Source organism: Lepidothrix coronata, unplaced genomic scaffold, assembly GCF_001604755.1.
Source record: "Lepidothrix coronata isolate B3197 unplaced genomic scaffold, Lepidothrix_coronata-1.0 Scaffold96, whole genome shotgun sequence".
NCBI lineage: Eukaryota > Metazoa > Chordata > Aves > Passeriformes > Pipridae > Lepidothrix > Lepidothrix coronata.
In genome coordinates this window covers 2,444,033-2,457,576 of record NW_016690276.1, presented here as the reverse complement: position 1 = coordinate 2,457,576, position 13,544 = coordinate 2,444,033, and the positions used below count along the sequence as shown (strand labels likewise).

Sequence of the window (13,544 nt, the reverse complement as noted above, 5' to 3'; positions counted from 1 at the left end):
AAGAACATGTTATGGTCAAGATACACATTTACCAGCTTGCTTCTTTTAAGTTTATTGGCATTGTAAATTCCTGTGCCTGATTTCTCATTGTTAGAACATCACACTAATTAATTTTCTTTTTGATGCTGAACTGTGCCTGAATGTTAGTCTTGGGCTACAGGTTGCTGTAATATGTGCAGGCAGAAGGGAACAAAAGTAATCTCTCTCCTTGCTAGAGGAGGAGACAGTATGTACTCCTTAGAATGTTTTTCTCTGAATTGCACAGTTGTAAATTTAATTCTGAATATAAATTTTGTTTTGTTGTCAGTCATCTGTTCTTGCCTTTTGAGTCCTTAATTCAAACTATCAGACCTAGAACATTTAAACCTGGAGTACTGTATTAAATTCCTAAATCTTTGTTCACAAAGCCTAGCCATGATGATGACTGTATTAAATACAAAGTCGATTACTTCTCTTTAAAAACATTCTCTGCAGTGAGATTAGCTTTAGAAATATAAACAATTATTCCATGTATGTATACGTCCAGAATACACATGTATGCAGGACTTGTTGCCGTGAAAGCTCAGTGAGTTACATTCCTAATAACTTTGTTAGAATTAGATTTAGAAGAGGCATTGGTATAAGAACCCCACAAGTGTTCATAAACTGGCTTCCATTCTGCTGCTTTAAGACCAGAGCATCTTAAAGCAAGTGCTTTTATACTGTTGAAAAATATTTAAGAAGTAGGATTGCTTTTGAAATAACTTAATTGCTCTTTAATTTTTGGGTCTTGTTTGGTCATATGTCTTAGATTCTTTAAGAATTTTGTACTGTAAAATGATGCTTAGTTTTTAATCCCACTTTTTTCCCTCCAATAGTTTATACAACCATATCCAGCTCTCTAGTAATTTAATGCCTGGCTGTGACTACTCGCTCTTTAAGGTATGCTTGCTAACCTTTTTTTTTTTTTTCAGTTATGGATGTTTATGGATGGTTTCCTGAGAAAGCAAGATACTGTCCAGATATTTTACTTAAGACATTTAGGAACATGGTTGGGAGTGTTCTAAAGGTGTTAATTTTTTTTAGAAAGTCCCAATTATGTGCTGTCTGAAAATCAGGCTGTCGCTGACTTCTGAAAATACGAGTACTTGCTTTAACACTCAGACAGTACGTTTTAATGTTACTGTTTGTCTCCATTCTACATTTGAGATTTGTGCAAATAATTGTGTAAATTTTTATAATATGAAAGGTTTTCCAGCTCTGTCACTTGATGTGAAATGAGTTAAAATGTCTACGGGAGGCAGCAATGTTTTCCAGTATTCTTTACGGATTCTACTAGCCAAGTGGACAAGGCTCCTATTAATTTTCATGCTGCCAATTAAATGCTGTGTTACTTGTGTATGAAATAGAAAATTGTGCTCAACATGGACATGTAAAGCATGCTGAGGAAGTGCCCAAACTGGTGAATAGAAAGTGCTTATGGGAAAGGGCACATGAAATCGTGCCTCAGCTGGAGTGGAGGATCCGAATTGGAGCTCTAAGTTAAATCCTTACCTCTTGGAAGTGCTTCTAACATACAGCTTCCTTTCTGGATTCAAATATCTAAATAGTCCCTGAAGTACTGGTGCCTGGTTCCTCCTTTGCTCATAAAGCCCAGCAATGGGCTGGGACTCCTCAGCAAACCGTACATTGTTTGTAAACCCCAGCAGCTTTAGATAGTGAAGAGGTGCTCATGCTTGGGTTTAGGAAGGTAATGATATTCTAAGTGACTGAAATACCTTACTAGAATTTTTGAGAAGCTGTAGACCCTTTAGAGGGTAGGATATCTATGGATCATACTTGTATTTTTCGCATGAATGTTAAATTTGTGTTTTAAGTACATGTATCTATCCTGTGTTTGCTTATCATCAAGCAGTAAAACCTTAAATATATAACTGAAACAGGTATAAATTGGCAACTGTTGCAGGCTCACCAGCCATCTCTTACTGTTGTCCTTCAGTTGTGACCTCCTAAGAGTGCCTCTTAAAGGTGATGAAGTAGTTTAAGATCTGCAGCTGCCAGTGAGCGTGTTATATTTAAAGTGAGCTGACACCACTCCACATCCTGCATGTTGAACACTTTTTGTTTTCAGCCTAAGTTCCGTAGTACAGTTCTCTTATTGGACAGTTCTTAACCAAATTCCTTTGTCTAGACAATTACTTAGTTTTTGAATGACCTTCTGAAGTGCAACATAGCTGGTGGATCAGCACATCCAAAGTCATTTAATTCAGTGCAGGGCCATTGGTAAAATGTGAATCAGAACTTGCTTTGAAATAATGTGTTGATTTTTTTCTTTTTTTCTTTTTTTTTTTTGTCCTGACAATGAAAACCCTTATTCTCACCTTGTGTGTGAAGAAGGTCAGTGAGGTAGACTGCCAAAGGTGTCTGTTTCAGTGAAATAGTCTGTATGCATAAGTGAAGCGCTTGGCTGACATTGCACTGAGTCCAAAGCATAAAATAAGGACTGCAGATAAAATTAGCAGCTACATTCTAGTTTCGTGCAGGACAAAGTGGGTGGTTGACTTTGCCTGTTGCCTCAGGTTTTTTTAATGTAATATGTAGCTAAGACTTGCCTGGGCTGTGAGTCTTCTGTAGAAATAAAGATTAATTAGAGAAAGTGTACTTGTTGAGCTGTTTTGGAGCTTTGGTATTGTTGTGAGACAGTGTTTAATGATCTTAAACTATAAATTTTTTTCTTAACTTACTATTTCAGCTGTCATTGGCCTTTTGGTTATTCTATAGGAAAAATACAGACTGAGTCTAATATAACTTCTGGCCATTTTTTGCAGGATGGGATTGAACCCATGTGGGAAGATGAAAAAAACAAGCGAGGAGGGCGATGGCTAATTACACTAAACAAACAGCAGAGACGAAGTGACCTTGATCGCTTCTGGCTAGAGACAGTAAGCACTATGGCCTGACAACTGTTGCAGCTGAGGAGTCTTGTGTTTGCATTAAAATATTTTTAACTGGTTTGATCTTTGTGTGCCACACTAATCTTCTAAACTTCTTGTCAGCAGTGTCCTGTAAGTTTTGATTGACAGGCTGTATTTGAAACATGATTTTTCAATAGTGATCCTTAATGTAGTTGTATTCTGTTCAATACTTCATTGTAACAGGCAGAGAGATCTCTGCAGGGCAGATTAATCTTTTCCTGTGGAATGTACAGAACAGCTGTTGAGCTACTGTGAAAATACTACGTTGTCTTGAGTGTAACTTGCAGATTCAACTGCTGGAATATAAAAATTTGCTTTACAAATACTTCTGGAAAAATGAATAGTTCTCAGGTTTTGGCCTTGCTGAAACAAGGGACTTTGATTTATTTTTTTCTTCCTGTTTTTATCTTAACACCAGGGCAGGCAAGTAATAGTATGTTCATCCTGTATGTACACTATAAATATGTCTTCTATTGCTGTTCTCTCTTAGGAATAGATTTAACTGAATGGTAAATATATTTCTAGAGATTATGTGGGTTGCATTAAATGTGTTGTAGAAAAGGATATGACTGTATTGTTTAGGAACTGACTCAGAAGAGCCTAAAACAGTCTAGTGTGATCTAGGTTTAGAATCATGGATTGTAGACAGGACAACAAAAGCAGTCTTAGCAAATCTCTGATCTTTTTTCCTTGCTTGTGTGAGAGGCAAGAAGTATTGTGTCCCTTCAATAGAGAGAAATGGCTTTCAGAATGAAAGCAGAGGTATCAAAAACACCTGAACTTTCAGGATCTTTCTAGTCCCTGTAGTTGTGGTTTGCAGAGAGGATTGGGAGCATTACGCTACTAGGCTGTGTGACTGCACATGAGTAAATTAACATCTTACAGTGTGCATTTGGCCTACACACGTGTATGAGTCCTGATTCCTGCCAGCCATTACATGTGGCTTGGAAACATGCAGGTGGTCTGTGTAGACTTAGGGTTAGAGGGCTCTGATTTTTGTTTAGCAGCAAGCAATGGCACAGAGCCTAAATACCCGGGTGACTGATATGTGCTCCAAAGCAACCCTTGTCACTTCTAATTCCAGTAATTATATGTAACCAATTTTCTCCAATAAAAACCAAAGCCTTTATAACTCTCATTTGGAACAAATTTTTTTTGTAATACAATGATCTTAACTGTAAATTAAACTTGAGTTGAGAAGACTTTTTTCCCCTGTTGTGCAGCATTCATGAAGAGTGTACCTGACTAGTGTTTATTGAGCATAGTAGTCATCTTTGCTTATGTGTGTACTAAGGCTGTTGATCAATATTTTGCATGTTTGTGTGTGGTTTAATCTTAGCCATTTATGGCTTGCATTACTCATCGAGTGCGTGCAGCCTGCGGTTGGGTGTAACATTTAAAGCACAAGTAGTTATACCTGATTTATTCATTAGCACACTTTGTCCTTTTTGTATTTCCTCGATGAGGCCAACCCTTGTAGGTCTCATGGGTACTGGAAGACCTGCTTTGTTTGAAAAATTGCAAATGTGTTGAATTTCCAAATGTTATAAGTGATTCTGGAAAACTGATGTAATAGCACTGTATTTAATGTACTGTGCAAGTGAATTAAACAAGCGTTCATTTGGAGATTGTGTACTTCAGTGTGTAGAAGGATTTTTAATTCAGCATAGACTAGATGAATCTGTCTCAAAGACAAGAAACTATAAGTTTTGATTATCTGTATTGCTTGTTTTATAGGTTGCAAGTTGAAGATTTTAAATATCACTTTGACAATTAGCATATTGCATGGGGCTGTGACCCCCCTCAGTATGATGTTCCTGAAGTAAAATACCTCTGCCAGTTCCAAACTTCACCATTAGAAGCCTGTTGGGAAGAATCTTGTGTTACTTGTACACTTGTATTGGTGCACTTGCATTGCACACTGTTCAGGAGCACTGATGCCCACTGTAGAGTTTATGGAAACACTGAAACTTCCTGACTGTGTTGCTGGAAGTAGCACTTCATTGAATAGCGCTTCTCATCTGACTGCAGTGCGATTTACCTCTGCATTGATAGACTTCAGCATTGAAGTTAAACCTTACATGGCTGATATTATGCAAATAGTTCTTCACAGGTACTTCCTAGGTAATGGATGGAAATAAAATTTCAGATTTGTCTACCTATGTTAAATGTACTGTAGAAAGAATATATTCCTTTAATTCTTACCTTGTTTTGGATTGGGAGTATGTGGAGGGAGGCAGCACTGTGTAAATGATCAGTTGTGTCAGAACTCGTACCTGGTGGGACAGGAGGAGGAATGGAAAATTCAGAATCGGTGGAAGATGTCCTACTACACCTGGGTTGATGTTCACTTGTAACATTTGGAACTTCAAGAAGATACTGCAATAAACAGAAAATGATTGCTATACGGCAAGTGACTGTAGGCAGTAAAGTGTAGCATTCCTCAGTTCTTGATGTGTACACTGAGTGTTTGCCTATGGAGCAGGATTCTGACTCTGAACTACTGCTTTGTTTTCTAGCTGCTGTGCCTTATTGGGGAGTCGTTTGATGACTACAGTGATGATGTATGTGGTGCTGTTGTTAACGTTAGAACTAAGGGTGATAAAATAGCAATATGGACAACTGAATGTGAAAACAGGGATGCAGTTACACATATAGGGTAAGTAATGTGATTGGTGTCTTGAATATATGAAGTGTAACCATTCATTTAAAGCCAGCTAACTTAATAGAGAATGCACTTCAGGAAAATGTAACCTGTGCAGAGCTGTATCCCAAGTTTAAGTAATTCTGTGCCAAATCTGTGGTATGGTGTAGTTTTTTATATGGGCATGTGCTAGTAACTACTTTGTACTGCTGCACTGCCTTCATTGTAGATTAGAAATAATGAACAATTCAACACAAATCTTGGCAGAAGTTCTCATTTGTTGCACTTAATACCTGTAGATAATGTGGGTTCTGTTGCAGTGTGCCAGTTTGTAAAGGTGGGAAGTAAGTAACAGTAGAGCAAGGTAAGTTGTGTTGATCATCAGCTGTCATATTGCCATGACTCAGGACAGGAGTGGCCCTTAGTGTCTTGTACCCCACTCACTCTATGCTAAGGAACAGCGTGTGTGTCTAAGGGAGGTACTGCTGCTTCCTTCTCTTAAGACATAAGGTCCAAGCTGATTTTTCTTAAAGCTGCTGTTGATTTCTTAAAGCTTCTGTTGAGTAGCTGATCATGGCCAGTACCATGGGGTGGCTGCTTTCTATCAGTAGTTAAAGCAAAGACAGCCACTCTCCGCAATGGAGTTGTGATTGTTGATTAAAACTGACTGTTTCAGGGAATTGCTGTTTTATTTGGCTCAGGTGACTTTATCATCTCAGTAGTTCTGGAATCCTGGACCATGGCTTATGCATGGCTATTTTGTTTCTGTATGTGGGAATACAGCTTGCTGATAATAATGATACTCATATGAGAGCAGTAGAATCCTTGCGTTCTACATTTATGTAAGCCTGTTAATTTTTTGCAAGGGCTTATTCTATTATATATGGTAAGTCATTTTACAAAACTGTAAGGGGGTTTTAGATGCAATACGCTAGAAAAATCATATTTCAAGTCCTTTATTCACGTCTGAGAAACTGTTTCTAAGTAGGCAACTCTTTTTGATGGTGTCAGCTTATGTTAAAAGCAGGTGTCCTGATACTAATTCCTTCCTAAGGACTTTGCTTAAACTGTTGTTCTGTTGTGTTTTTTTTGTTTTGTTTTGTTTTTTTCCTCCAGGAGGGTATACAAGGAAAGATTAGGACTTCCTCCAAAGATAGTGATTGGTTATCAGTCCCATGCAGACACAGCTACTAAGAGCGGCTCCACCACTAAAAATAGGTTTGTTGTTTAAGACGACACCTTCTGAGTATTCTTTCATAGGAGACTGCGTCAAGCAATCGAGATTGGGAGCTGAACCAAAGCCTCTTCAAAAGCAGAGTGGACTACATTTAAATTTGATTTCCATCTAAATGTTGCTAAGATTTGTGAGAAGTCTCATTCGCCTTTGTCTTGTACTTCTGTGTTCAATTCTTCTATTTTGGCTGAAGTAACCATTACCAATCAGAATTTTAGTACACTTCACCCCCCAAATCCATAAATGTGTTTCTGGCCCACTCTGTATTAGCTTGGTAGAAACATTACTATTACAAAAAAATTATTTGTTTATCCACAGTATTCAGAAAAGAAGTTGCATTTCTGTACCTGCGGGAAATTACTCTGTTCTACATTTGCATTGTATGCAGTAACATTTTGCTGGTTTGGAAAAGAGTATGGTGCATACAGTTTTCTAGCAATTTTTTTATACAGCATCATCTTTGCTGTAACCTATGCTGATGGCTGCTAGATTAATTTATTTGTTTTCCCTATTTGATAACATTAGTGATATTTTGATTTCAGTTGTTTTTGCTCATGTAACACTTGGTGAAGAATCTGGGAATATGACAAAGGTGGAATAAACATTAATTTTGTGCATTCTTTGGTAATTTTTTGGTTTTTTTGTAACATCAAAGCTTTGCTACGAACTTATGCATTTCAGTCAAATCAGTGATCTGTTTGTGTGATTTCCTAAACATAAATGTGGATTTTTTTTTTATGTAACACCGTAATTTACATTCCTTACTAGAAATAGTATGTCTGTTTTTGTATCTTATGCTGTATTTTAACACTTTGTATTACTTAGGTTATTTTGCTTTGGTTAAAATGGCTCAAGTAGAAAAGCGGTCCCATTCATATTAAGACAGTGTACAAAACTGTAAATAAAATGTGTACAGTGAATTGTCTTTTAGACAACTAGATTTGTCCTTTTATTTCTCCATCTATACAGCAAGTATTTGTACCTCTTGTGACAAGGCAGTCTCTACTGTGGCTTCTTTTGTAGTAGTGTCTTCCAAGAAAGGTAAAGTCTGGAGCTATAGTCTGTTGAAACTTTTAATAAATCTATTAGATAGCACTCTATATCAAAGTGAAATTATATTGATGTGGCTACTGTTTTTTCTTAGTGGTTGGTCTAATTGATAACGGTTTGCGTTGTTTCTCTTTTGGCTTTGTTTTGTGCCAACCAGGAATTTCAAGGGTACATAGAAAGCTGTTTAGTTTCAGGTAGGAGCTACACTGAAAGTGCTTTAGTGAGTGATTCTGCTCTGAGGATGTAATTCGTATACAAAGTACAAGTAAAGTGCACTAGAGACATGGCTACAAAACGAAAGTATGCAAGGGCCTAGATTGTGTTGCTAACCGAAGTTTCATTTCACCATTTGAAAGTTGCTGTGGGAGCTGTAAGTTTGCTTGACTTGCAGGATGGGGGGAAATTGAGGGTCATTGAGTTAACTTGTTTTGAGCAAAAGATGAGATACTTTTTCTTTCCACTCATTTAAAGCAGAGTATGCAGGAAAGTCAGTGCTTTATTGCTTTTGGTATTTTCTTACTTTGTGAGTAAAGGTCTTGCCAGGGCTATGTAGCCTTTCTTCAGTGAAATGTTAAGGCAGATGCTTATTAGGGTTTTGATCTTTGATAACTCCTTAAAGGAAGTTTAGTCACTGTGGCAGTAAAGCTTCAGTTGAATCTGCCTGATTAAGGCACTGAAGTATCTGTTGTGTGCTAAAATAGACTTGAACACTTATTTGCGTGTTTTATCAGAAACGTGTGTCATAAAGAGCATATCAGACTATACCAAAAAGGTCCAGATCATTAATTACAGTAATGTCTGGATCATTATTATGGCTGTTTAATAGGAACACTTAGAGTAGGTATCTATATCTAATGGTACTATGCCTTCAGTATTGGTCATTAACCAGGATAGGTGTTGGATGTGGAGAGAGCTATTAAGGCAGGTTTTTGTGGATTCTGGTGAAACTGGTTGCCTGTCTCGATTCTGCAGGTGTGCAAAGCAAGTCAGGTTTGTTTAATAAGACCACAGATAATAGAATAGAGCAATTCCTGCATGTTTTCCAGCTTACAGCTTCAGCTACTCATCAGTGATGTTTGCATGCATGGGAATGTGAAGACGAATTGGCTTCCTGAGTGGTTGACATTAGGTTGTCTTTGTGTGTGTAATTTGGGAGCACTGTGGCCAGGCTCACTAGAAAGAAGTGTCATTCAGAAACGTTAATAGTGCTGCCATTTTGTAAAGAGTGCTGAGATTAACTGGAATGCTGTTATGAGAAGTACATTGTATTGGTTTTGTTTCATTTCACTGCAAGTCTGAGCAGAATATTGTTTAGGGCAGCAGCATTTTGTTCATCTAGAGAAGTGATTGATTTCTTTTGGTATGGTCTCAGGTTTTTGAACCTGAACCTCTTTAAGCAGCCAACTGACTTGCACTGTAGTATGAAACTGCAGGTAGGTTGATTTGAGGCTCTTTGCTGCTCCTGTAACAATTGTGATATTTCTAGAAGACTTGAGAGAAAATTAGCTGGCATAGTTGCTTTATCAAATATATAACCTATGCCTCTAATTCACTGTTAGAAGAAGTAAATAACCATGAACCTGGTTTTCTCCAGCTTGCAAATCACTTTGTGCTGCATTCTAATGTTCTTCTGATTATAATGGTGTAGTTTGTATTTGTGCTACGGGAGAAAACTGAAAGCTCTCCATTCTGTGTATCAATAAAACAGCCACAGGCTCAAGAGAGGAAAAAAGCAGTAAATGTTTAAGTATCTAATGTTGGTGCAAAATATTCAGTGTTGTTAAACTCTGAAGGGTTAGTAGCCATTGTCAGCGTGTGGTTTAGTAAGCCTGGGAAGACTAAAGAGTCCAAAGCATCTTCATTCAGAAGTGGTTTTCTGTGATACAAAACCAGGAGAGCAAGGAAAGCAGAAACTTGCTGTGTTTGAAGAGGTGTAAGAATGTGCCGAAATACAGCCTGGGAAGATGGGTAACAGATGAGGAGTATGTGTGAATTGTCAGCTTCTGGGTGTACTGGAAGTCTTGGGCTGTGCAATGCTTTTCATTGTCACTTCCTGTTTGTCTTGCTTGTCACTGTTTTGTGTTTCAGTCTGTCTCTAGCTCAGGAAACTTAATTTTAATGTTAGCCAAATTCTGGAAACTTGGAACAGTAGCTTTTAGCCAAGCTTGGACTGAGCTCAAAACTTCCATCCTACCTAATGGAATCTTTTCCTACTGAAATGCTTGGAAAAAAATGTTCTGGACTCCATGGGGCCCTTACTAAAAGAAAAAATAAATTTGTTGCATTTCAGTCTGTAAAAGTCACATATATCTTCCCTTCGATATATGACCTTCCCTGTTTCCGAGAAGCTTTATTTTTGAGTCTAGGCCTGATGGTTTTAAAACCAGATTTTAAGAACATCCTCCACTGAAGTACTCAATCAAATAGTTGAGCTTGATAGTTAAACCCATAAAGCTTTCAGACTGGCACTTCACTTTTATATGGCTTTTGCCCTCTTAAGAACAGTCAATGGTTTCTACAAAATTTTGTTGTAACTAGGTTTTAGTTAAGTCTTACAATAAACTTTTTTAATGCAGAATTTGTGCCTTTCCACATTGGGCAAGAAACAGACAAATGAAAATGACATGACCAGTAAGGAAATAGTTATACCTGGTTCACTTTGAGACATTTCATACCTGTCTATCCAAATTAGAGAGGAGAAGTGCAGAGCATATTAACAAGCAGTTAATATTGAATGCACCTGCTGAACCTCTCCATCACTTCCAAGCTCCAGAAGCTGTTAAATCTTGAAGGTTTGCCATTTTGATCTCTGTGGGGCACCCATTTACTTTAGCTGCTAGAACAGATTTTCTGCCTTTTAGCTCTTAGTTTTGTATTCCACCAGAATTTGTTTTCAGGCATCTGGCTGTGGCACTACAGCAAAGCCCTTAATAAGCACTTAAATTCCTTTCCCTGTGATAAAAACCATGGTCACTCCTGCTCTTGCCTGTTGGCTGCCTGGCACTTTCCCAAAAGACTATGGGATTCCCTTCTAGCCTTTCTATTTTGAAATAAAGCAGGTTCTGATGTCCAGAGATAAATGTGAACTGTGGCTGTGCACATGATGACTGTTATGTTTCCCAGTATTAACTTGTTCTGTGTGATGCCTTAAATGTAAAAACATCCTAGCTGAAGTCTGTTTGTTGGTATCAGTTTGCCTGCTAACCAAACATAACTCAGTTTTATTTTTTTGTTACTCCCCACTAGTATTGAGTGTGTGACAAGCTTAGCTGAGAATTTGTGGGGTTTATGGCTGCCTCTGCTTTTCTCATCTCCATTTTTCTAAATCCTGATACTTTTCAAGCCTTATTAAAACATGTTTAATAAAGGGAAAAATTACACTGAGTCTAGTCACTGCTTTTTTAGTCACTGTGATACCATGGAGAATTCCAGGTGTTGCTAAATCCAGATAAAGACTGTGTGACTTCTTCGGCATAATAATCTGCTTATGGGATTTCATTTTTTTATCTCTAGCCATGTAAGTATGATAATAGTGAAAATGATACTTGAAAGTGTGTGTGTGAATATATCATATATAAAGCAAAAATGACTCATCTATTTTTTCAAAGTAGAAAACTGTTTTTTTTATTTCTAAAAGGTTTCTTTGACTTTCTGTAATGAATTATTGGATTTTGCTTACAATAGGTAGTTTAGATAATCTTTTTCCTATGTTGTGCCTATTAATGTTATCAAAGAGTTGGAGCCAACCTCATAGGTAAGGTTTGGCATTCTTTGAAGTAAAGCTAGTTTTTGAGCCTTATATTCCTCCGTATGTACAGGGTAGTTTATCCTAGTGCATCTCACCCTGAGCCGTACAAATACACAGAAAATATGATGGGAAATTGGAAGGTACTACTTTATTTCTGTAGCTTGAATGAAAATAAAGTTTCTGAGGAACTAATGTCTCAGCTTCTTGACTCTGTCTGGGATGTAGAGAAACACAGATCAAAGATGAATGAGTGTGGGGCTACTTGGAAATGTGTGTTCACTCTTCAGTTTGGAGCTTTTGCATAGCTGGGGCTCCTTCAGCTCACCCACAGATGAGCCTTATTCTGAACAGAACTGGAGTGACATGATTGCAAAAACGCTGCTGACTGCTCTCTCCTTGTTGGCCATAGGTTGTCCAGTAGGACGAGTAGTCTAAATGTGTTGGTGTAGTGGCACCAGCTAGCAGGAAACTGCAGGTGAACTCCTAATAGGAACTCCTATTGTACCACCATGGTGATGTTTAACAACTGAAGATAGTGTCTTAAACTTGGAGGGGTTTTGGTCTGTTTGTGCTGTCCATTGTGGCAAAAAAGAAAAAAGAACTTGTCTCTGTAGGTGTGTCATTGCACAGCTGTGCATTTAATGCTTGAGATTTTTTATTTTATTTTTTTTTGATTCAAGAATAGATGTTTGACTGCTGTAAACTGATTTCACTATTTGGCCTCAGTTCATCTCATGTGTTTGAAGTGAGAGTGCCTCCTGTGTAGTGACAAAATGATGCCTATCGGTGTCCAGAGTTGGAGATGCTGTTGAGAGTTTCCCTGGAAAATCCATCCTCGAGTTCGTTCCCTAAAAGCAAGGAAGAAATATCTGTCCCCAGACAGTAGCCTGCAGATGTGCTCCAGAGTGGTTGGGTAAAAAAAAAACTTAAAAAGATCTCTTAAGTGTTTATTGCTTCGTCAGTAGAGTTGTGTCTTCCTTGTACACACCAACTGGAGGTTGTGGGTGAGGTGAGAATCAAGGGCAGAACTGAGGTTTGATTTTTGTCAGGCCGTGATGGGTTGTGAAGTGGTGCAGACTAGTACTAAGCTGTAGCAGCAGTAACTGTTAGGGCAACGTACTGCAAAAAAAATTAAATCTGTTTGGATATGGATGGCTTCTTAAACAATAGGTGGTTCTTTCACATTTGTGTGAAATGTGAAAATGATGCAAAGGGGGGAATTGGATTTTTTCTAACAGATTTGTGGCCTTTCCTTGTGTGTCGTTTCTTTGTAGGTGTGGTGCTGTCCAGCCATCTCCCTGCACTGTGCAGCAGGGTCTCACCACAGGAGGCAGTGCTGAAGGCATACCCAAACAGAGCTCTCAGCAGTGGGAGCTGGTTCTCCTGTAAGCTTTTATCATGGCTGCTATTGGTTACCTTCAGGAAGCCCCAGGACTGAGACACTTCTACCCTCTGACATAATCTTCTCCAACTATACTTGTATTGTAGTGTAGAAACATAGTCCTGGTTCTGTGCACTTGATGTTGTTGCACTAACCCTCTCAGCTGTATGGTTTTCAAGGTTGAGATTGTAATCCAGGATGAATATTTATGTGAAATTCTAGGTGGTCTGCCTGAATAGGATTAATTCTGGTTTGAATACAGCCCAAACAGTCTTTCCTCTTTTATGCTCTTGAGGGTACATCTTAATTGCACTGGAAGTGGTATGGTTTAGGATCATCTCTAGTTAAATTAGCTTGAGGTGACTCGGTCCTACTCCTTGTCTAATTTTAAAATTTTTCTAGGTTTTAGCAAGAGAGACTCAGCTTTTTGGAAATGCTGGACTGTATATACCTTTGTTGCAATACAGGTAAGCTTCACCTGCCACCTAGGTCTGCCTTCCTGTCGCCTAAAAGAAGCAGTTACTGGAATTTGC

The 13,544-nt window shown here is 38.2% G+C and overlaps 1 protein-coding gene across 2 annotated transcripts in view; it reads left to right on the top strand.

The window, feature by feature from the left end:
- EIF4E (eukaryotic translation initiation factor 4E) overlaps window positions 1–11,822 on the top strand; it is a 31,522-nt gene extending 19,700 nt beyond the window's left edge. For both annotated transcript variants that reach the window (XM_017822229.1, XM_017822228.1), the window contains exons 4-7: window positions 858–921; window positions 2,808–2,921; window positions 5,474–5,613; window positions 6,715–11,822. In XM_017822229.1, coding sequence (XP_017677718.1) covers window positions 858–921; window positions 2,808–2,921; window positions 5,474–5,613; window positions 6,715–6,829 — 433 coding nt within the window. In that variant the 3' untranslated portion in view covers window positions 6,830–11,822. The remainder of the gene's footprint in view (window positions 1–857; window positions 922–2,807; window positions 2,922–5,473; window positions 5,614–6,714) is intronic.
- The last annotated feature ends 1,722 nt before the right edge of the window (window positions 11,823–13,544 follow it).